Source organism: Mytilus californianus, unplaced genomic scaffold (assembly GCF_021869535.1).
Source record: "Mytilus californianus isolate M0D057914Y unplaced genomic scaffold, xbMytCali1.0.p SCAF_2, whole genome shotgun sequence".
Classification (NCBI taxonomy): domain Eukaryota; kingdom Metazoa; phylum Mollusca; class Bivalvia; order Mytilida; family Mytilidae; genus Mytilus; species Mytilus californianus.
Genome location: NW_026262668.1, coordinates 99287353 through 99312325, shown reverse-complemented (window position 1 = coordinate 99312325; position 24973 = coordinate 99287353). Strand labels below are relative to the sequence as shown.

The following is a 24973-nucleotide window of genomic DNA, read 5'->3' as shown; positions in this document are numbered from 1 at the left end:
TCCTAAATATGTAGTAAATATTCCACATTGCAAGAAACAGGGGAAAAAATTAGGAAATGTGAGGCCCCAGGGGCAAAACACAGAGAAAAATGCCTACCCCTGAGTCATAAAACAGATAATTTAACTTGTAAATGCTATGATTTTTTTATTTTAAAGGTCTTTTATAAAGTTAACAATAACTGTGCTAGGAAGTTATGCAAAAATCAGATGTAAGCAGTCATTTCAATCAAACTTTTAGTGAATTTATGCACCAGACTGATATCTTCATAAATACAACTTTTGCAAATATGGCTTTGTTTAAACACTTCTAGGACATATAGTAACTAACTTATGTTAGATATATGGTTAGGGATGATACTGTTGTGACAAGAATTCTAAACTGACCATTTGAGGCAGAAATTGTGAACTTTCATTGACAAATAGGCATACAGTAAGATGTGGACTGGAGACACAGGCAGGATTGGATACTTTGTATAATCTTGAATGTTGGAATGCTTAACTACTAAACAATACATTTATAGTATTCTAAATAGCTTTCAATTTGTTATCAGAATAGTTTCAAACAGGTTTTAGACAGTTCATGCCAGAAAACATGCACATAGGGTAAGCTGGCAATAATTAGAGTCTTGTTTTCAAAATCTTTAAAAAATTGAAACAGGGGTAGGGGTATAAAATGTACTGTAAAAGGAGACTTAGAGTATATGCAGTGATTTCTTTAAGGCTATAATTCTGATAAATAAGTACTGTTGTGAGAAAAAGTGTTTTTAGAGAGTTTTCTATTTGAATAAATGTTTGTATAGGTTGCACTTTGTAAATACAACTGTTTCTCAAACCACGCCTCTTTTGGGGAGATATTTAATATTCATAGGTATGTTAATTTGTTAACGTACTGGTTCCCATTGATGATCTCTGTGTTTCATCTCATTGAGACATCACTTGGGAATGTAACCAGTATAGAAAAACATGGTAGCGGCTAAATTTTAATTCTTAGGAGGTCCAAAAATGGAGGTAAGGGTAGTATAGAATTTTAGTATAAGTTTAAACTCTTAGAAGTTCAGGGCATATAAATGTTGAAAATATGCCGCACAGCCCTATATTTTGACCTTTGAATAAAATAGTAGTGCATATAAACTTTCCGTTCTGGGATATTATTTTTCACGAAACTTCATAGTAAAAGTGTCACAGTTTTAGCCGCAAAGGGAGTTCCTATGGGAAATTGCATTGTCTGTATTTACAGAATTGCAACCTATAGATGGCATATTTTTGGTATTAATATTGATTCACTCATTGGAAATAAACACATTTATTCTAAAAACCAGTTGTTTGCATGATACGGGTTGTTTTTCTCATATATTTTATGATGGTATGATACTAAACCCCTAACGGGAGGGATTGTGCTTGATTTTCATACGATGAAGACATAATCTTTCAATCAGTTTAATTGAGTTCCGGAGCTGGCTTGTCAGTAACAGCTAGTAGTCCTTTGTTAATTTATGTATCATTGTCATTTTGCTTAGTTTCTTTTGTTACTTATTCTGACATCGGACTCGGACTTCTTTTAAACTGAGTTTTACTGTGCGTATTGCTGTGTGTTTGTTTATTCTACTTTGGCTAGAGGTATAAGGGGAGGGTTGAGATCTCATAAAACATGTTTAACCTCGCCGCATTTTTGCGCCTGTCCGAAGTCAGGAGCCTCTGGCCTTTGTTAGTCTTGTATATTTTTTGAGTGTGACGTCCATTTTCATTGAACTAGTACACATTTTTGTTTAGGGGCCAGCTGAAGCCCGCCTCCGGGTGCGGGATTTTCTCGCTGTGTTGAAGACCCGTTGGTGGCCTTCGGCTTTTTTCTGCTCTTTGGTCGGGTTGTTGTCTCTTTGACACATTCCCCATTTCCATTCTCTATTTTATGGATGTAACTCAAACAATTGAGATTAAATATACATGTCATTCGAAAGTAAGGACGCTAACTATTCCAATGAGTTTTGTTTGAAGAAAGAGTCTGTACATTTTTACAATGATTTTTGTAAAAATATATGTATTGATGGTAAGGACATTTTTTAACTATTCTATAATATATAAATGACAGGATTTTAGCACTTATATATAAAATATATTAGGAATAAGCACATCCGCCATGATAAAAGAAAGTGTAAAAAAAGTACTGTTACATAAACTTCCTCGAATTAATGGTTGATGTAATATATGTGATTATATTATTACAGCTGGTAAGTTAGTATAGATTAACTAGTGTTTAACACCTTTATGTGACACCAGTAGATTTCTTGTTACTAACTTTAGTTATTCTGTTTCCATTCTTCATACATTTCTATTTGTGTTATAGAGATGTTTAGTCTGATGCATTCCAAATGAAGGTTGATTTTGCAATGCACTGATGCAATGAATGTTCGTATTTTGTTTTCATAATTTTGCGGTCCATATAAAAGAGAAACAAAAGATCAACTGGAGAGTCTAGTTACATGTAGATGAATCACGCGTCTGGCATACACAAAAATACGTGTATTTTTATGAGTTTTAAAAGCATTGGGTCCAGGCCACGGCTGGTATACAAAATTATAATCCTCGTATATTTGAAGAGTTTTGCTAAATCTTTGGTTTTCTGGTTGGTGTTCATGGAATGTTAATTGTCTTTTCGTCTTTCTTCTGTTGGCAATGGTGTTTTCTTCCCTTTTCAACTGATGATTTTTGATTATCCCATAGTATCTGCTTTCTTTTTGTAATGTTAAGTTTCTGAAATGAAGATAAGAAGATGTAAGTAAAACGTCAACGAAAAAGCTACCTAATGACGCGAATAACGAAAAGACATCTAATAGTCAACATAAAGTCTTCGACCTTTGAAAAGGTTTCAATACGATTTGTCAAACTCTTAGCCTTCCTGGGTCTTAAAACTGCATGGATAAATCAAAGAAAAACTATCAGATGTATGTATACGATCAACAGTCTTCTTCCTCAAAGAGATAAAACATTTAGTTATAACATCAGACAACCGCTGAGGGAATTTATGTCCCCCACTTTCAGATTGATTTTTTGTTGCTTAACGTCCAGTGGTAAATATTTCATGCATGTTCAGGACGAGAACAAATTAACAATAAATACAAAGTAATAGTAAAGCAAATACAAATCTTGTAGTAGAGGCCATCCGGGATGAAGGAAAATGAGGGAATAGGGATTCCTCCCTTTAAAAAAAACACAGACAATTGTGATTAACGACAACGGTACATGTATTATTATAATCTATCAACTAAAACTAGAAGATTTAAATGGCAATTCATATTCTTGACAGCTTTATAGATGACGGTACCATAAACAGCTGGATGCAAAGTACCGCTATTTGTCAAAGGAGTAGGCCCGGTAAGACCCCTTTTTGGACCCAAATTATAGCGTTAAAAAATGTCACTTTTAGCTATTTATTAGAAAGTAGAATACTTTTGTTACATAAATATGGGCAATGTGACTTTTGAACACCGGTATACTACTGTTGCCTTTATTTGACAATACATTGGACATGCATCAGGTATTAGCATCATTATTTCATGCAAAAATACTGAAATCTTCACAATTTCAGCATTTGTGCTTATTTTAAGACGTGTTTTGCTAACAATGGAAGTGGCCGCACTTGTGTGCAGTCTTAATATTTAAATGTATGTTGTATTTAATGATTATACATAACATATATAAATGTTGAGACTGAACACGAATACGGCCACTTCCATTTTAGACGAAAACTATCTGAAACTTGGCGTTTTGTGGCATATTTGATAGATTTTTTCATATTTAAGCTTGAATTTGAGCGTCTTTAATGACCAAATCAGTTCAAATCTTTAACATAAACTAATTGAATCGACTGAAGTAGACACTTGGGTGTTTAAAAAATGTCAAAAGCTTTTCATCACATGTACTTTGAATTTTAGGCCGAAATTAGCCCTTACCGGACCTTCTCCTTTGTACATTTCTGTCTCATTGACGTACATCCTATATCTCCTTTTATTGATATGTATAATATATGTAACCTATTTGATATCATATAGACCGAAAGAGAATAGAAGTTATCTTGGGAATAACCATGACAGACAATGTATCTGTAAAATATGTGCACTTACACCCAAAGTATTCGAGACAGTTCCTATGTACAGACTGCACACACCACGTTAGGAAACTGACTCTCAAAGTATTCGAGACAGTTCCTATGTACAGAGTACATACAGCACGATATAACACTTACTTCAAAGTATTCGAGACAGTTCCTATGTACAGATTGTAAACATCACGATAGAAATCTCAATGTAATTAAAAATAAAGAATATGATTATAAATTTATGGCACAAAATACCTACATGCACTTGATAAAATCAAAGCAAAAAAAACTATTTTTTATTGCTGTTCTCCACATCAAACTCTAAGCGAGTCAATTAAAATATGAGCAAAGTACATGTTTTGTTTTTATTAACCATTCAAATTTAGAAAAGCGAAGATGTCGCACTATGATCCAGTTTTCGTTGAAATACAAGACTTAAGAACAGAATTAAACAGAGAAGAACTAAAGATTTCAGGTGATATAAAGGAAAGAGTAAAGAATATAGAGGAGCTAATGATGGTAATATTTAATGGACTATTTCCTAACTTATAGTGTGGGAACAAAAGTTGCATGATAAATTAATAAAACTTTTATATACGTTTTATCATGCGCTTCAATAAAGCCAATAACACTGACATGTGTAAATATTGCATTTGCTGCGCAATAAATATACGATAACTCGTTAAAGTTAAAGAATTCAACCAAAGAGAAATCAGTATTCAACGAGTACAATAACAACACGTTGATTCACTTAAATGCGCGTTTTATTTGTCTTCAAAATCAAGGTATTTCATTGCAACCTAGAATGCTAAATATTTTCTTATCCAAGTGATCAGAATAATTTCAATTTTTTTTCGCCATTTACATACATATTTTTACATTCATATAGCTTTCATTAAAGCAGATGTGGGATATAAGTCCATGGGACGATAGCCCAACAACAAAAAAAATTAAAATAATCAAACGACATCATATCGTTAACATAAATATACGATGTTAACTGTCAGCGGAGTCTACGAATAAGTTTAACAAAATTTTCTTTTTTTTCGCAAAACATTCATGTTGGTAATTTTTCAATACGATTAAGAAATCTATCAATTTGTTCGATCGCGCTAGCGTCCCTCCTGGAAAACATTTTTGGTAACTTGGAAGTAGTGTTTTTGTAAAGTAAAGAACTTTTGATTGTACGATTTTCACACAATATTTTCCTCTCATGGATTTGTTTTTGACAATAGGCTAGAGAAAGATTTTGTGCTGATCACACATCAGACAGCAGCGTTGAAGTGCAAGCTATAGCCAACGAGACTTTGGACCATCCTTGGAATGAACTGTTTCAGGAAGGGAAAATAAAATTTAACATGAAAACTTCAATGATGTCTGGAAATGTAACAGGTATTTACGTCCTATCTACTTCTAGGGGCCTAGAACCATAGAACGTTACTTTTACAAAATAAAGACCAGTCAATTCACAAGTAGTTTATCATTTTGATTATTCTTTTCCAATTATTATTTACAATTAAATTCCTCGTGAATTTTCATATTTAACAAATCATAAGTATTTGTAATATCCTTGGTTAGATAAAAAAAACCCAGTGAACTCAATTTAATTCAGGAAGAAATATTTTTGTTTTCAATCATTAAATGTTTAAAAAAGAAAGGAACTGAACCACCCATACATTTTTCCCCAATGTGGTTTGATTCACTATTAGCTAACATCCCATTTGTTGCTAGGCTAGAATATCTATGTTCCTTCCGTACAAGACTAGTTGCTGCATTTTATGTGGAAATTTCATTCCTCCTTTGATAGGAACAATTTTTTTCAGTTCTGACGAGGCCAGCACAACATATATACTTCTAAAATCTGCCTGAACTTCCAATACCCCCCAAAATTTTAAGGGTCGTCCCTTAATTAAGTCTATTACTTTTGTTGAGATGGGAAGAAGAAATTCAAGTACAACTTAATATAAAATGAGTTTATTACAGTTTTATCAGAGTTCTTCGACTGCACAACCTGTAATTCTTTATCTATTACGTAATTGTGATCCTAACTGAATGCTATACCAAAAATCATACGATTACGTTTTTTGTGCGTTTTTTTATGTAAAAATGTATTCATGTTGATTATTTTGTCATCTCACAACTATCATGGACAAAATAGATATATACATGACATAAAACATGCTTTAAAACTGATGACAGCAAATCGTGTAAAAGTTTGCCTCTGTATTGCAAGTCTTTTGGATTAAAATTCACGTGGATTTTGTGGAAGCTTATATTATATATATATTTTAGTAAATAGGGAGAAAACTTTATTATCATTTATTTGTGGAAAATTGAGCTTTCAATTGTTGATGAGACATACTTTGTTAGGTTAGTATAATCTATTCAGTTTTATTGCATAATTTCCATGGTTTCAGATAGATAACAGTTGCATTTTATTAGTTCAGCCATGAACACCGTACGATAGCGTACGGAAAAGGTTGCCACTCAGTAAACCGAGTGCTTTCTATAATCAAATAACTCAAACCAGCAATTGATGCAGATAATGTATCAGTAATGAATGTAGGAAAAATGTTGCCACTCAGTTAATCGTTTGTTTTATATGATTAAATAGCCAATACCAGCAATTGTTGCAGATAATTGATAACTCTTCGGTGTAAATATATTTGCAGGTTGTTTTTTGCAATTTTTAGTCAGTTCTTCCAAAGCTAAGACTGTGCTAGAGATTGGTACATTTACTGGATGCAGTGCTTTAAGGATGGCAGAAGTTCTGCCACCTGATGGCAAAGTTACCACGTGCGACTTTGACCCATATGTCGTAGAATTTGCAAGAAAATGGGTTGACACATCCCCTCATGGCAACAAGATTGAAATACTATTAGGTATTTGTATAGATTTAGTAACCTATAAAATAGATAAAGCAAATTTATATGTATTTTAAAATTATCATCATCATCATCATCGTAGCGAGCTCGTTTACACCCTGCTTTTCCAAATTATGTTCCGTCTTTTATTTCTTTGATTAGGTTATTGGTCATCCTTTTGTAGCTGGATTGTTTAAAAGTGTGTATTACTGTTATGACATATGATCTAGATGTAAACAAAAGGGTTGTTTGTGTGCAGATAAACTTGTTTAACCCTACCACATTATGTGCATGTACCAAGCCAGGTTATCCAGACCATCATGCATGTGTTGTTGGTTGTGATTAGGCTTTCTTTGCACGTTAATTTTTTCCGGAGTATTCGTGTATTGGAGGTTGGTGTGGTATGTTGTATGTCCAATAGATTGTTAATTCCTGTTTACTTTTTTCATTTATTAATTAACGATTGTTATTTTCTGCAAAAAGAAAATTTAGACCTTAGGTACTGCAAGGGTGATGTTATACACTGCTTTACAAAGATAGACCGTAGGGAAATATGTATCAACTACAGTGTGTAAATATCTTGCACAAGACAGATGTTTGTTGTATATGATAGTACAAACGTATAACAGTTTGACTTGTGTGGTATTGATAAAATTATAATAAAATGCACATGTTCCAAATACCTTAAATATTCAAAGACTTATATGAAAAGATTGTATAATGGCATTTTCATACAATCCTTTCTCAACCAGAAATGATAGTCCAAACTGGTTGAAATGACTGACACATGAAGGGTACAATACACCATTGAGTATTATGGGCGCAGCCATTTTATTAAGATAACATGATATTCGGAATTAGGAGTATGGCAAAGGGAACCTATATTTGTTTTTACTAAAATATACTGTCCTAATAATTTCTCTTTAATTCTAGGAAGGTTTCGTTCTACAAATCAACTTTCTGAAGTCTGCATCTTGAAAAAAGGCTACAGTTGTCGCCTATGAGGAAATTAAAAGTATTTTGCCATCTAAACTGTGTAGCATTTTTTCATTAATTCGAATCTGATCTTTTATCAATGCGTTGACCTTTAATTATTTGCATATAGTTAAAATTCTAGCTATGTGCTTTTAAAATCGAGATATTTAGATAAGCTGTTATTATTACTGTAAGTATTTGATAATCAAGTATAGGTTCTATTTTGTAGGATATGCTAAAGAAACATTACCTGATTTAGCCAAAAAGGGATCAAAGTTTGACTTCATTTTTATTGACGCTGACAAAAAAAGATATGTAGACTATTTCAAGGTGTGCTTCTACAATACTTTTAATTATATATGGCAATAGCTTAAGGTTCATCATAACAAATGGACAAATACGGCTGTATTTACACCTCAAAAGCTACTCTGTGTACAGACTTACCTGTGCAGTTTGAAAAGTTTAAAGGCCTGGCATCCACTAGATATATAAAATTTAATGCATTTTGTGTTTCAGAAAGATAAAATCTTTAAAAAATTTTTAAGAATATGGTATTTTATTCAGCTTCATTTTCTTAAGGTTTATGTCTTTAGATACGAAACATATTTCAAAACTTCAAGGGTGACTATGAATACACAAAGATATGGTATGCTTGGCTGCTAATCAGACATCAACCATGAACCAAGAACTAAAGGACGAAAAAGAAATATCTACTGGATGTGTTTATGTAAAACATATTGACGAATGCTTCACCTTTCAGCAAGCATTGAAAGATAGCAACTGCAAAAACAATGCAGCAAAATGTGAAAATCAATTGAAAAGGAATTGACTAATCCGACCAGATAAGCATGCGTACTCCCATTATCAATAAAATTGCTGAACATAACACTTGCATGTTTGCGTCAGTAGTTTCATTATTTTACAAGTAACAACTTTTAAGTGTAAATCTTCACTAACAAGATAAGAAAATAATAATATAGGTAAGTTTTAAAATTCTACAGATATAGTAAGAAAAACAACAAACAAACTTTAAGGATATACGGAATATAGCCATAAACAACACCAACAATATAAATTTTAGAAATATTTCAGATATGTTTGGATTCATTGTTAGCACAAGGAGGAACTATGGCAATTGATAATGCCATGTTTTACGGCACAGCTTACGCCGAGAAACCACGTGGTCTTTATGGAGACCATACAAGACAGTTTAATGAAGCGGTTAAACAAAGACAAGATATATGTCATGTATGTCAATGCTGATTTTTTTTATAAACTTATTTAAGTGAAAATTAGCACAGTATTTAAAGACTAATATAAGTCTTAAAAAGGGTATGACTACATTTCAACGAATGTAACTTCATCTTTTTTAAAGAAACAAAGACAAATTATATCATTCTATATGTAGTTTATCAAAACGATGTTATTGGTCAAGACGTCATATGGTATATGAAAAAAGACATGTATCTTTCTTCAGTCCCTGGCGACAACTTAAGTGAACAATCCGTGGCGTAGAATTGAATGCAAAAAACCTCAAAAAATCGCTTTTAACAGTGTCCGGTATTAGACTGATGAGATTGTTGTAATAATATAACATAACATACACTTTAACAATTTTTTTTACCATAAAACGTCGATAGCATTACTTATTTTCTACACTTCTTACTTCTTTATTTTGTATACGTGTATACTTTTATTATACACATTTTCTACTGTACAGGGGGCTTTACATAAAACAAACCGGCCAGAATAATAACCTCATATGGATACATTTTTTGTTGATGAATTCACATCACAGGCAAAACATAAAAATCAATATTTTTCACCATTTATTTTGAATTTAACATCAATTTGTTTTTGTTGTCAATCGCACGCAATATTAGCGACAACAAAACTAAAATTAAATTTATTCCATTGTCCTGATTATCTAATTTCTTCATTGGCACATTTTTTTTTTTGGTTTTTGTTTTAATTAGAAAAGTGTCTTTACATTATAATACGTAGGAATAAATAACATAACTTGATTGTTCAACCCCTAAGGCTTGTAACTGCTAATAAAGTTAATACAATAACCCAATAATAATGACGAAAAAAACATGTACAATATTTATTGTATTATTCGCAACAACTGAAATCCCAAAATCCGGCTGATCTTTAGACATTCATACAAGAAGCATCTGAAAAGGAAACGTGAAGCATGAAAGTTTTATGTTCCATCCTATAGCTAGGTTCCAAAATGTCTTTTATTTGTAATCTATTTTATGGACTCAAATAATTGTCAATAACACGATATTTGTTTGTTTTTCAATATTATTATTATTGGGAGGGTTTTGTCGAACAAGTGCCGCAAAGTCTGCTAAAAATCATCTCCACACAGGATAGAAACAAACTCGGGTCTTGAATTGATAAGTAAATTCCATTTCGTGGCAAATGGAATGAGTAATTGTTACAACAATATCAGTTTTATATTGATCAATGAACTATCTACACAAACAGTCACCGCCGATGGTATTGACGTTAGCACTTATTCATTTATCTGTAAAACATATTTACACATTCGACAAAATTCTGTCAGAATGCAACTTAATAACGACAATGGCAAAAAGTATTTTGTAACACTGTGAACATTACTTATTGAGACAAAAAACATTTTTTTGTATTCATAAACAATTTAACAAACTGTAAATGGACATAAGTATAGATTACGGTTGTTTATCAACAGGTATTGCTACCAGTTAGAGATGGTATAATGTTGGTGAGAAGAAAGACTGACATACATGGATAGGTCCAGTGAAAACATATATAATGTATTGACACTTGGAAACTTGTTTGAATATCTTTTTCCAGTACCTTTTGTTAAAGGACTTGAATTTTTCGGGAGGTTGAATCACTTTGTTATAAATACGGATATACTTTAGTCAGTGCTTACGACATATATATAGATTTTGACTGCATTTTTTTCACGAATAAAATATATGCTTTATTTCCTTAAACGAAGATTGCTGACAGCCCATGATATACCTCTGGTTTTCCTCGACAAATATACAAGTCAAATGAATTACAACACACGTAACTAGAACATACACATAAACAGCACGTTTATAGATACAGCAGTTCGAAAATTTCAACACTCACTTTTTACAAGTTATTCATAAACAGATATTTATTTTGCTTCAACCACGTTTCCGTCTTGCCAGATATTTATATTTTAGTAACATTGCTTGGATAGATATCAAAATAAATTTACGACTGAGCCCATGTAATTTGTGGCACCTGTTTATTCTGATATCAAAATATGGACAGAAAAGTAAAACTGTAAGCTGGTCCCTACAATATCACTAAAAATATATATAAAGAATATAAAATTGTACAAGGTTCCGAACCCTGTGTTTCTCCTTTGATTGCTGGTGTCAGTGTAAAAGTGTTATTTTGACTTCCAAAAGCTAAGTCCATTTATTAGTTAAAAAAATGTAACTATACACCATTCTAATGTGCTTTCTCTTAATTATTAAAACTGGAGGACCTTTCGTCCAAATGTAAAATTCCATGAAGGTTTTTTAAAGTTCTCACAGTTTTAACATCTTTCACAGACGTTCCTAAATGTTGATCTATAAACAGAACGAAGTCCATTTATAAGTTAAATAAAGAAATTTGTTTTTACTAAAGATGGTTATGAAAATGTTTCTGTAATAGATACCTGTAATGATAGTACGAAAGTGGTTATTGGTTTTGATCCTAGACTGTATATGAATATAAACTGTAAAAAAGTTCATTTACCAGTATCATACAGCATATGGAAAAAAATATTTAAAAAATTTTGCTCTCGATACTAGATGAAGAGGTTAATTTTGACCAGTGTGTAAAAACGCATCAAAGATACATGGGCTCTCGGTCATAAAACTTTACTCTGTAATCGGAGTGCAAAATTTGTGCTCGAAACACCAAATCCAGCATTTTGATTGGTTGAATTCTGAGTCTGAGTATGATAATCTTACTCCTAAGCTTTATGACCACAAGCCCAGGTTTATAGTCTGGTAGGCCAGACGCGCGTTTCTTCTACATAACACTCAATAAAATCATTAATAGCGAAAATTCCGAAAATTTGTGCCAAATACGTCTATAAAGGCAATCTATACCGGTGGTAGAAAAACCTTAGCATTTTGAATATTTCAACATTTAATAAACAATAAAATTACAAAACAAATATCATGATATGTCATGTCAGCACAAAAGTACTTACTACTGAGCTGGTATAATACCTTCGGACACGAAACGTCAACCAGCAGTGGCAATGACCTTTTAAAATGTAAACCATTAACAAACTGCTAGAACGTCAAGTATAATGAAAATTACACAATTTTGTGCGTCCGAAGAGGCTTCTGTGTTTATATTCATACGCATACCCTATACTAAAATTTTAAAGCCAAGGATGTATAGTACCTAGAACACTAGAAGATCTAAATGACTAAATCGGACCAAAATATAATGACCAAATTTATCTGAGGTCAACTTTGTCTCAGGGAGTTGAATCCCTAGTTTCTAATCAATTTCTAAAAGTATCAACAAAGATTTTAAGACAGGCACATGTTTTAAATGATGTCAGTCCGAAGCACTTACAACTGAGCTATTTTATAAAATATAGCCGGGCTTCAAAGTTATTGTGAAACTACCTATTCTAGAGGTGGCGTGAATCAGATGTGGATACAAAAAAATTCCAAAGATCTTTTATAGTACATACAATCTAAGACCTATTCATCTTTCAATAGTATTAAAACATTCGACTTTTCTACACTTTACTCCACTATTCCCAATTCGAAACTAAAAGATAATTTGAAAGAGTTGGTCCTGCTTTGTTTAAAAAAAAGAATGGCCAACGTAAATACAACTATCTTGTCTTAGAGAGGGATAAATCGTACTTTGTAAAAAATCACTCTGATTCAAACAAAAAAATTCTCTGAAACTAACATTATCAAGATGCTTGATTTCTTGATTGACAGCATATTTGTTACGTTTGGACGACGTGTGTTTCAACAATCAATCGGCATTCCCATGGAAACGAACTGTGCTCCTCTTCTTGCCGACTTGTTCCTTTATTTGTATGAGGATGACTTCATACAGGAACTTCTTAAGAGGAAAGAAAAGAAGTTAACAGGATCCTTTAACTTCATTTCCGTTATATATATAATGTTTTCTCACTAAATAATTCAAAATTTGGTAACTATTTTGAAAGCATCTATCCCATCGAAATTGCGATAAGGGATACAACAGATACAGTTAGGCCTGTCTCATATCTGCAGTACGATCTAGAAATTGACAATGAGGGTCGGTTGATTACAAAAGATATTATTTCAGTTTCCCAATTGCGAACTTTCTATTTCTATGTAGCAACATTCCAGCAGCGACTGCATACGGAGTATATATCTCCCAGTTGATACGATATTCCAGAGCTTGTATTTCCAGTCATGATGTCCTTGATAGAGGGTTGCTGCTCACAAAGACGCTATTAAACCAAGAGTTCCTAGTGGTGAAGTTGAAATCATCTACTAAAGTATTCGTAAATTTTACGGACGCCAATACGAGTTGGTTGACTGTTATGGAATATCCGTTTCACAGATGACAACGCATATGTTCCAATTGTAGTAATTACAATCCCGTCCCCTTTTCCCAGAAAGTGACCTACCGAATTAGACTTATAACCGGGTTTGTACTAACATGAGCAACACGACGGGTGCCACATGTGGAGCAGAATCTGCTTAACCTTCCAGAGCACCTTAGATCATCCCCAGTTTTTGGTGGGGTTCGTGTTGCTCAGTCTTTAGTTTTATATGTTGTTTTTTGTGTAATGTTGTTTGTCTGTTGGTCCTTTTCTTTTTTAGCCATGGAGTTGCCAGTTTATTTTCGACTTATAGTTTGGATGTCCCTTTGGCATCTTTCGCCTCTCTTCTATTTTATAAAATATAAGAGCAAAGATCTAATATTCTAAAGTTTACATCCATTTGAGGGTTATTATATAATATTACCTCTACTTACCATCAAATATATCTTGTTTGGCATGTCAGAGGACATGTTTTCTTCATGAAATCTGAATACTGTCCAGTCGTACAATAATCCATCCAGGTTTTACACAATTCATCAGTTTTATCTTCAAGCGGAATGTCTATAAATGAAATAAATTGAATAGAACATAAAATACAAGTGTAATAGTACTACTACTCCTGGTTCTTCAAATGATAATTAAGTCGAACGAAAAGAGGATTAGAATTGAGACAGTCAGAACATTGATAATAAACCAGTAACTTTAAATGTATTAACTACGACTACCACCAGCAACATTTACTACTACTATTAAACTTTTATAAGATTTTAAGTCTTCTATTCATAACCAAGCCTTTGTCGTGTGTTGTCTTTATTTTGAATTGCACTCTGTGATTTTTTAATTTTATTGTAATTTTCTTCGAATTATCTTTTGCCCGTGTTATGCGACCGTCGCTGTTATGGTCCCTTCATTAATTCTGTCTCTAAATGAGCTGACTATACGTAATACGACTAGTGTCAAATGTTGAAATTTTCATTTTAATCTTTTATAAGTGAAGTTTGTGTAACTAAATCTGTTTTTATTTACAATAGTTTTGTGGATTGCTATGTCTTTGTTAATGTTCATATGATAGTTCTACCTATCTTCAAACTTTTTTTCTGTAATCAATGTTACATTATTATGCTTTAACAATATATTTAAGGAAACAAGTATAGATTTAGCCTAAGATACCAAAAACTCTTTTTAACATAGCACAAAACCTGGAAAATCATTTCTTCAAAGTCAAGTAAACACATTATACATTTATTTCCCGTGCCGGTGGGAAATATGAAGATTTGTTCACCCAAGAATATTCATATCTCCCGAGGCAAAGGGAAATGAATGTTTTATTCCACTGCCTATGCTTTGTTTACTATCAATACATTTAATATTATTTTGCATACATTTTTTTTCTTATCCGCTTGTTTTTGTACGTCAAACTAAACACGACATACCCATTGATAAACAGTAAGGATCAAAATTTAATTATAAGTCTTTTTGTTTTATCGTCTGAAATAAATTTGAACATGATAATGATTTTTGCTATCGCTATTTTACGAAGAATAAGAAGTTCAAAACGTTATGTACATTAACCGCGCGCAACGTCGCACGAAGTAATCCCGACATTTCAGAGGGGAATATGATCCTCAGAATGGAATATGAAGATTTGTTCAATGACACGTGGGATAGTCTCAACCAATCAAATATTGATTAAACTATCAATATGTTTAAACAGTGGAATAAAACATGTTGTCCCTTTTCATCAATACTTTAATAATCCCGCCTATGTGTTTATCTATATGCATGTATTAATAAATTGTTTCCATAGTCTCACCTTTTTTAATCGACACGTTGTATATGATTTCCACAACTTCAAAAAGACCAGTTATAAACACAATTTTTACAAAAGTTGCAGTAAAATTCATTTACATTCAGTTACCAATTGTCAATAGTTAAAACTGAAGGAAAATATCGACTGACATGTAAGACAAAAGTAATAGATAAAATGTGATACTAGCATTGAACATATGTCACGCTAAATAACTATATCTACATTTTCCCGTTTTATTTTACAAGAAATTCAATCAAAAGTTAATAAGTTGTTTACCAAACGACAAGCCAGGTATCTTTGATGAGTTTTTACAACCACTGGGTTGATATTACTACTGGTGGACGTTTCGTCTACAAGAATATCACCTGACATCAAATGTTATTGATAAGTTCATATTCTGTAAATCTACTACTTATACTTATACTAATATTCAAACTCTAAGGTTTTTCTGTCCCCAGGTATATACGGTTATTAATGCTCTTCAACTATTTTGATTTGAGCGCTACTGCTGAGTCTTATGTAGACGAAAAGAGCATGTGTCGTACCAAACTATAATCATCGTGTCTGGTGAGTTTTTATTGCATCTCTAAAAGCGTTTGTAGTAAGCTTTGTCGTGTTGCTTGTATAAATTATAAATGTAGAAGTGTGAAACAAAACCCAAACTGGCTTTAGCAGAAAAAAAATCACTCGTAAGATCAACCTTTATTTAAACCTTGCAGAGGCTACTAAATACTTTGAGGATCTTTCTAGATTCTTTTAGCAGGTTACTCTTTACAAGATGTAGCAACGACATATAATGGTTATTAAAACAAAATTTACAGGTCTATTTGGAACATTTCTCTTGTTTATTCAATTATTTTAAATGTTTTTTTTTCTCAACTTTGACTTGAATTATCTAATTAGTTTTAGTAGAAGAAAATTGTACACAGGGTCATTTGAATATTTTCTTTGATTCCCATCGAAGGATTTCCCTGAATGCTCTGAAACTGCTCATCAAATGGCTTTCTTACTATGTCTTCCCTTCGAAGAACGGAGACGTCTTGTATAAGTGGTATTTTTTCTTCTCCGACAACCTTGTTCAAGGCCAAGACTTGTCATCTTTTTACATAGAATTATCATATTGGGTACACATTTCTTGTCCGAGACATAACATTTTATCCTTTGACATAGGCTTTTGCTATTTTCCACTTGTATATATTATCGCAAGACGAAGTGAAACGTATCATTTACAATGACTTCTGGTCTTTACCTTCTATCTCACAGTAGACCCATTGATTTTGGGGACAAATGTTTGTGTCCACCCACAAACCATATATACCTTTCTATTGCACTTTAGAATATGTCATTGGGAGTCAATCCCGCCCCCTATATATATATATATATATATATATATATATATTTAATTTCTCAGAAACAGTTTAGATCCCCACCCTAAACCATTTTGTTCTTAATTGTCATGCAAAGATCTTTCTATTACTCCACAAGTTTTTCCCTTCATATACTTAATATCTTGAAAACTGTTGAGATCCCAAACTATAAACCATAATACTTAAACAATTTCAATTTCGTCCGGCCTTTCTCCTGTTTTTATTTGAACGTCACTGAAAACTCTCGGGTAGACTAAATGTCTGACGTCCTAAATGATTAGCCTGGTATCTTTGATGAGTTTTTATAAGACCTTTTTAACGCACCATACTAGGTTTTGTCCCATGGAGTCATGCCTTGATCATACATCAAATATTGTTTAACTTCTTGACAGTTCAAACCCCTAACCTTAAACCATATATATTTTCTATCTTGCTATGCACCTTAAACATATATATTATTAGTTGTCATGATAAAACCTTTGAATTGCAAGATGGGTTTTGTTTCTGGGGTTATTTTTAAACCCCTCTTAAATTCTCATAAATTAGTTAATATCTTGCTAAGTGCTCAGATCCCCAATCCTATATGTCTATTTCTAATTATCGTAAAAGACCTTTCTAGTGCAAGTTGTAACATAGATCTAAGGTAATAAGGGGTCAATGCCCTGTCCCTTCTACTGTGTAAAGATGTACATCCCTATATATTCTATATTGCTACAAGAGATTTATAATTGATTTCATCTTTCCAGCGTGACTTTACTTTATATAACTTATCAACGTATTTTATAGGAGTAACACGACGGTTGTAACATGTGAGGCAGGATCTGTTAAACCTGCGGGGGCACATGAGATCACTGCCTGTTTTTGGTTGGGGTTGTGTTGCTCAGTCTTTAGATAAATGTAGACACGAGTTGAAGTTTTGAATAAATGGGAATCATGGGACACAATAGCGGCCTATCATTCCCAATGATCAGCAATTCATGTTCACCAACAATAAAAGGTTGGATGAACACCATTACTAATCACACCTTTTAATCTTCAGAAGAAATGGGTTTCTATTAAAAATTTTATATTGTGTCATAGATCAAACTTATTCGTACAGTGTATGCTTACTTTTTTTTGTTTTTTGATCGAGTTCAATTGATATTTTATAGTGTGAGCTAACGAAAACGAGGTCGAAGCAAGAAGACGACATCTTGAAACAGAGAAAAAAAAATTGTAATATAAGTAGAAACAAAGCAATTGTGACAACACATATTACTTAAAACATATAATATAATTGAAATACATCTTATGACATAGAATATTTCCATAAATTTCCATAAATTTGTGAAAATAGCCGATTTTCGGATCTCCATTGTTACGGGCCGGTAGGAAAACCGGGTTAAAACCTGCCAAGAAATTTAGTTAAGGGGCAAACTCTTCTTTTTTTTAAAGTCTTTAAACTAATATAAGTAAATATCGTAATCATTCTCTCTTAAATATCTATAAAAAAAAAAAAAAAAATAAATTCAGATTGGAGTAAACTCTGGCAGAGAACGCTGTCCCTCCCCCCCTTCTCCAAAAAGTGAAGATTACTGGTATGTCAACATCCAAGCTTAATAAATATTTACGTCAGCCAACCACTCCAATAACAGGAAAGAAGAAACTAACACCTGTACTCTTTGCAGACAGTAAGGGCAACTACCTTGAGAAGCAAATCAAACCAGGCATTGACCATCACATTAAATAATATAAGTAAATATACATATTATGCTACAGCAAAACTTAGCTCATAAAATCGGTCATCTGGATAATAATTCAATATATATATGGTTGGGTACATGCGATTTGACAGCGTTCGATCCAAAGACACGATACGTAACTCTGCATCCTAAACCTGAAGAAGCCGTTGAAACCGCCACTAAAATTTTTCGTGTTATTGCAGAACTTCTTCGTCCATATAACAACTGTAAATTAACCTTCATAGAAACTCATCCCTACTCAATTCAACAGTGGAATATTAAACAGAAACATCCGGACACCAACCAATTTATCAATCAAGACTGTGCCGTAAGCAGATACATCTATCAACTTAATCAAAACATTAGATCTATAAATCAGGGATTAGGAGTTGTATCACCATCACTTTCCGTCGACCTAAGCCACTGCCAAAGCATAAAATTCGAAAAATCGCCACAAAAGGTTAGCAGATCAATATAACTTTACTCTATACAAGGACGGAGTGCACCCAGATCCCCTCCTGGCTCGTGTTTGGCTGCGTAAAATTGGCAAAATTATGCAAACTATATAGATATAGGAAGATTTGGTATGATTGCCAATGAGACAACTCTCCATCCAAGTTACAATTTATAAAAGAAATCCATTATAGGTCAAGGTACGGCCTTCAACATGGAGCATTGGCTCACACCGAACAGCAAGCTATAAAGGGCCCCAAAAAATTACTAGTGTAAAACCATTCAAACGGAAAAACCAACGGTCTAATCTATATAAAAACGAGAACCGAGAAACACGTAAAAACTACATAAACAGACGATAACTACTGTAATCAGATTCCTGACTTAGGACAGGTGCAAACATTTGCATCGGGATTAAACGTTTTAATGGTTCCAAACCTTCTCCCTTTTCTGAAACAATAGTATAACATCACAACATAGAAAAACACACTATAAAATATCAATTGGAAGGCTTAACTCAATCAAAAAACGTAAATTAACACACAATGAACGAATAAATTTGACCTGTGACACCTGAATGCAAATACACAGTTAATAAAAAATTACAAGAGATAAATAATTGAAGTCAAAAGTTAATAAACAGGTTTAAACAAAGTTAAAGTATGATATCACTGTGAAATTTCAAACAATTTTTAGAAAATCATCACTTTTGAAGAAACCTGCGTCATATTATACACAGGTAAATGAAAATAATTTTGTTGTTAAGTATACTTCTTCTTCTGTGTGTATAAAATCTTCCGTTTAGGAATACCAAGAAATTTCTTTAATATCAATAAAATTAATCTAACACTTGGTACATATGGGGTGAATATAAACAATAATAATAAAACTGACTGTTTTGTCTAAATTTAAACAATAACTGCAACTCTAAAAACCAATATCAACAAGAACTTCAAAAGCAATACCAACAATATTATAGGCTTTTTTTTCCATAACAACTTCAGGTTACGAGTAGACACAGAGTGCGATTGATAAGTGATTTGCGTCGACAGTGGGATTATCCACGACGTACCTTATTGCTGATCAACCGTAGTCTATTGCATTGGACCCAACTATCCCAACCCAAAGAAACAAGGAAAATAAGACCATAGCTTAAAGAGATCAAAACCAACATCCATAATACTGACATAATACTATAAATAGTGTATACAAAATAGCTGTACTTACACCATAAAGTTGTATTCCAAAAATCAACCATTAAAAGGAAATAATTGTGACTTTAACCTTATCTCTGTACGTATAGACGTCCGCATACTAAATTCTGAATAAGGACTGCTGGTCAGTGAATTGAAGTCGATAGCAGGATTATCCACGACGTACCTTTTTGCTGATCAGTAGTAAGAGGATTTACCAAGTCAGACAACAAATATAAAAATGGCAAGCAATTCTGATATACAAGTCGTGCGAAGGAAAGAGGATGCTAAAATACACCGAGAGATCATAAAGGATTATTCCCTTAATGTAGATAAAGCACTGATAAAAAAGCAACTCAGCGCTCCACAAGCATGGAATACAAGCAAACGCATGGAGATTTAGTCATAAAAGCAGGTGCAGCAACATTTGAACTACTGAAACATGCAACAGTTGCTTATTTGAGGAATTGCCATGCGATGCAGGCAAAGCCACAATTCAAAGAGAAACTGACAGATCTAAAGCTGCTACGGTGCAAATAACTATAAAGATGAGAGAAAAATGTGGCAAAACCTACACAGTCAACTTGTACCTTACTACCTGTACAATAATGGTAAATGGGAAAAATCCTGAAACTTTTGGTGATAGAGACATAAAAGAAATACATAAACTTATAGAAAATATGAACAATGGCGATAAGAACAAAACCATCCCTAAATTAAATGAGATCATGAAATCCAAACTAGAACAAGCTCCACAAGGAAAAAGTGTACTACAGCAATATACAGATAAAGATGGAAAAGCCAGCATTGAATGTTTCAAATGTAAGAAGAAATGTAGAACAGGAAGCACATTCTATAGTTCAGGCCAACATTGGGTACACTACAACTGCCAACGTTTATAAACAAAGGAGATTGAATCATTAGAACAGGAAGAACTTGAAGACTACACATTTCGAATATGCGAAGATGTCAACTTGAAAATATTAGAAAAAATACTGTCTCCAGGAAAAAAATGCGCAAACAGTATTACGTCTTACCATCACAATGATTTACCAGCAATTAATCAAGAAATAAGCATTAGCCGTAATGATGACTCAACTGAGAAAAGCCCTGAAACATGTGATGTATGGGACACAATAATAATGGATGATAAATATGAAATCTGTGATATTTGTAATGATATAGCTCATCCTGAGTGCATGACAGTCAGTGGTAACAGCTTTACATGCCACTCCTGTAGCAACACAATCCAAAGACTAGAACCAATACAAGACGAAATGAACAGAACGATACTAGCCAAACATTTATAAAGTCTTGTGAATTGCCTGAAGATAAAGAAAACAACCCAAAGCAAACCCATGGCCAGGAGAAGTCTATTATGAGAATAAATAGTCCGGAAAGGCAGTACCTACATAACAACCCTGAAATAGCAAATAACAACCAACAATATACACAAGGGGAAAAGGCAATTCAGAAAAATGGTAAAAAAAGCAACACAAAAGGCAAACCTTGATCCATTCCCTATTCATGAACAACCAACATCAGAGTATACTGATCAAGATGAGGGGGCAACATTAAAACTAAGAGAGATCCGTGAAAGAGAACTCAAATTGCGAAAGGCTGAAGAACATCTGAAAATGAAAGAAAAAATATTCAAAGACGAACAGTCTAAAATAGTGCTCCTGGAAACTCGGTGCCAATATCTGGAATCCAAGAATTGTGAACTGGAATCATTAGTCAACACAATGAAACGTAGACTTGACATGAACACTTATACCAATAATATACAAGGTGTGGGGCTCTCATTAACACCATTAAATGAACAAATGCAAGGAAAGATTAACAACAGAATATTAGCCTTCCATGAAAAACTAACAAATCTTGTTATGGACCAGGTAGAAAATCAGCTACAGAAAGTAGCGGAGAGCCTAAACATCCCTGATGCAAGACAAGACATACATCATGAAAGTAAAGGCAATAATCCAAGCTATGAAAATGATCAGGAAAATAGGAGAGCTGCAATGAATATCGCCACAACAGTATGCCAGAGCGCACCCACAAACCCTGAGGCCGTCTAGAACATACATATCAATGGCGTAATACAAGCATATAGAATGAACTACCCGAAAAGGATGGAGACTACAAGCAATTACCCAGGGTGCAACGTATTAACACCAGGGTATATTGTAAATGGCCATAGAGGACAGTTCATAGGGCCTGATGCTCCCGACAACGATACTGATAGGTACAACTTTCCACCGCCTATATATAATGCTCACCAGGATACAGGGCCAATGACACCTATCATCATAACCCAGATGCCAATAGTTCATAATACTGTCCCGCAGGAAAGACCCTCTATACCGTATTTATCCCAACAAGTAACATCAATCAACAGGCCTCAGTACAAACAACCAAATAATAGAAACCCAGATAGAAAACATGTTACGGTACAAGACCGGAAGCGTAACGGACAAAGCAGAAACAGTAGTACTAGAACCGATGTTTCTGGCATAGATTCAACTAATCACAATAAACAGTTTTTTGTTGCCAACCCGCTAATTCCAAACCACCAACAGCATTTTTTAGGCCAACAAAGGCTCCAATGGCAGATCAGGTAGCACAAACAATAGAAGCCTCAAATACTACACTGCAAATAGTTTCATTCAACTGTAAAAGTATTAAATCATGCAGTGCAACGGTTAGGGATCTGATTAGACAAAATGACTTTGTACTTATTAAAGAACATTGGCTATTTGAAGGACAATTAAATCTGATAGGAGAAATCGACGCAAATGTGAACTATGCCGCTAAAGGTGTGGATAAATATGATCCACTCCCGCCGATATATTTGACAAGAGGATATGGAGGAGTAGCTATAATATGGAAAATGAAGATGGATAGTATGATTAGAACATTAGATGACGGAAAAGAGCGTATATAATGCGTGGAAGTCTTAGGAAAAGATAATAACAATCTGCTCTTAATATCTATTTATTTACCATCAACTGGAAGTCGTGATCATTATGAGGAATTTATAGACACTATAGATCAACTCAATTAAATTGTGCTCAAATATCAAGATACCCATTAAATGATAATTGGAGCAGATCTAAACGAAGACTTAGGAAACAGCGATAGAATAAATGAGAGAAAAGACTATCTGGAAAAATTTGTGAAAGCAGGGGCGGGTCCAGGTGAGGGCGTAATGGGCGTACGCCCCCCCTCCCCCCTTTAAAAAAAACCTATCGTTATCTGATAAAATTGTATTGAATATGTCAATTTATGCATTTCACAATTATTTTATGTTTTTTAGCGAAAAAAAAATCCAAAATATTTTTCGCCTCACTCCGCTCGGCGAAAGATTTGATTCTACGCCCCCTCCTTCAAATATCCTAGAAACGCCCCTGGAAAGGGACACTACTGTAACAACAGCCCATGAAAAGGCCGTGAAATGTCTGTGAAATATCACAGGGCCCTGAAAACCCCGTGAAAATACCCCGTGACTTTTGTAAAAAAAAATTTCTAAAGGCCGTGAAAAGTATTTGATGTTAGAAAAAGACCTTGAAATTTCAATATCCCGTGAAAAAGCCATGATAATTTGTCCTTTCATGCTTAATAAAAAATATCACGGCCTTTTCACTGGTTGTTGAAACCAGTGAAAAGGCCGTGATATTTTTCATGTCAATTTTTTCTTATCCTAATTCAGATTTAAAACATCCCATGTGATTATTGTAATATGGTCTAATTATTTCCACTCACATTTTTCTAAATATCCTATAAACTTTTCATTATAAATATATGTCTGTTTAAATATTGTTATATGCAATACTACTGTACAGGGCTGACTTTTAAATGGAACCATTCATTGTTATAATCAATGACTTTGTGCCAATAAATATTTTGTATTTAAAGAAAAGTATTTTGCTTCTCGTCTGTACATTATTATAAACAAAGTAAATATTAATTTTAATTGCAACCGAAACATGTAAAAACGAGAACTTCCCGGAATATCAGACCGTATCCGGATTCGTGTTTCTTTTAGACAAATGATTGAGTAATTGTAACATTTCCGCAAGGTTGGAAATTTGAAAGACGCCGAAGGTCGATTAACATTTACTTTATAGATGCAAGACGAGTGACAACAAGTTTGAGGTAAGTTAAGTTATTAATATTTTATTCTTTTATGCATCATATCACCAAAATGTTGATGACGTTTGTGAGCATTTCCATTGAACTGATTTTCACTGAATTTGCAGAAACCGCGCAAACATGCATGTGATATATTCACTTATATTTGAGTCTGTTGCACTTGATTCCTTTAATCATTTTGGTTAATGTTTTCTAAGACTTACCGGATCCTTTAAATACGATTACGGTTTTGTTTTGTTTATGTATTTGGGGAAAAAAGGAGGGGTCCTTTTTCCCCACACTGGCCACATAAAAAAAATGACATGTATGTACAGTACACTACGTAGACATAGACATAGATAATTGGAAATGATTATAATAGCAATAAGTTTCTCTGAAATGGAGTTCACTCTGATAATCAGAGGCGTAACCACCTTTGAATATGTCGGGATTTATTTATTCTGACTAGGCCGTCGGGACACAGAGTTAAAAAGGGATTAATCAGAGGCGTAGCAGGGAAAGTATTTAATATTTGTACGGCAAAATGTCTTTTCTAGAAGGGTTTGTGCCATATCATAAGAATAATTGGTATGGCAATGAGGTGTTTAAAAAATAATTGTTATGGCGAATGTGCCTGAAGTAAAAGTTGCTACGCCCCTGGCCCCCTGTAAAATAAATAGCTGTGACTCATTACAGCCACTTAGTCTAGACAAGTTTGGCTTTAGCCAAACATATTATTACTTCAAAGAAACATTTGAATTTATCAGCCT

General features: G+C 33.4%; 1 protein-coding gene and 2 long non-coding RNA genes across 4 annotated transcripts in view; 1 reads left to right on the top strand and 2 right to left on the bottom strand.

The window, feature by feature from the left end:
- LOC127730563 (uncharacterized) overlaps nt 1-24973 on the bottom strand; it is a 345980-nt gene that overhangs the window by 260417 nt on the left and 60590 nt on the right. The window lies entirely within an intron of this gene.
- LOC127730554 (O-methyltransferase MdmC-like) lies at nt 1254-10925 on the top strand. 2 transcript variants are annotated; one of them, XM_052239000.1, is made up of 7 exons: nt 1254-2225; nt 4480-4612; nt 5329-5485; nt 6766-6975; nt 8162-8262; nt 9025-9180; nt 10655-10925. In XM_052239000.1, exons 2-7 carry the CDS (start codon nt 4490-4492, stop codon nt 10715-10717), a joined length of 810 nt encoding a protein of 269 aa, XP_052094960.1. In that variant the 5' UTR covers nt 1254-2225; nt 4480-4489; the 3' UTR covers nt 10718-10925. The 2 variants fall into 2 exon arrangements, with proteins under 2 accessions (XP_052094960.1, XP_052094961.1); XM_052239001.1 differs by lacking the exon at nt 1254-2225 and having other exon boundaries at nt 3664-4612.
- On the bottom strand, nt 9767-15463 carry LOC127730566 (uncharacterized). The gene is made up of 3 exons (XR_007995157.1): nt 15342-15463; nt 13963-14089; nt 9767-10109 (listed from the first exon to the last, which is right to left on the bottom strand). It is a non-coding gene; the product is annotated as an uncharacterized LOC127730566 (long non-coding RNA).

Bases quoted from the DNA above. Each gene is read 5' to 3' on its own strand.
- LOC127730554 (XM_052239000.1), top strand. From the start codon at position 4,490: ATGTCGCACTATGATCCAGTTTTCGTTGAAATACAAGACTTAAGAACA. The intron at 5,486-6,765 runs GTATTTACGTCC...ATATATTTGCAG, and splicing joins GATGTCTGGAAATGTAACAG to GTTGTTTTTTGCAATTTTTA. The intron at 6,976-8,161 runs GTATTTGTATAG...TCTATTTTGTAG, and splicing joins CAAGATTGAAATACTATTAG to GATATGCTAAAGAAACATTA.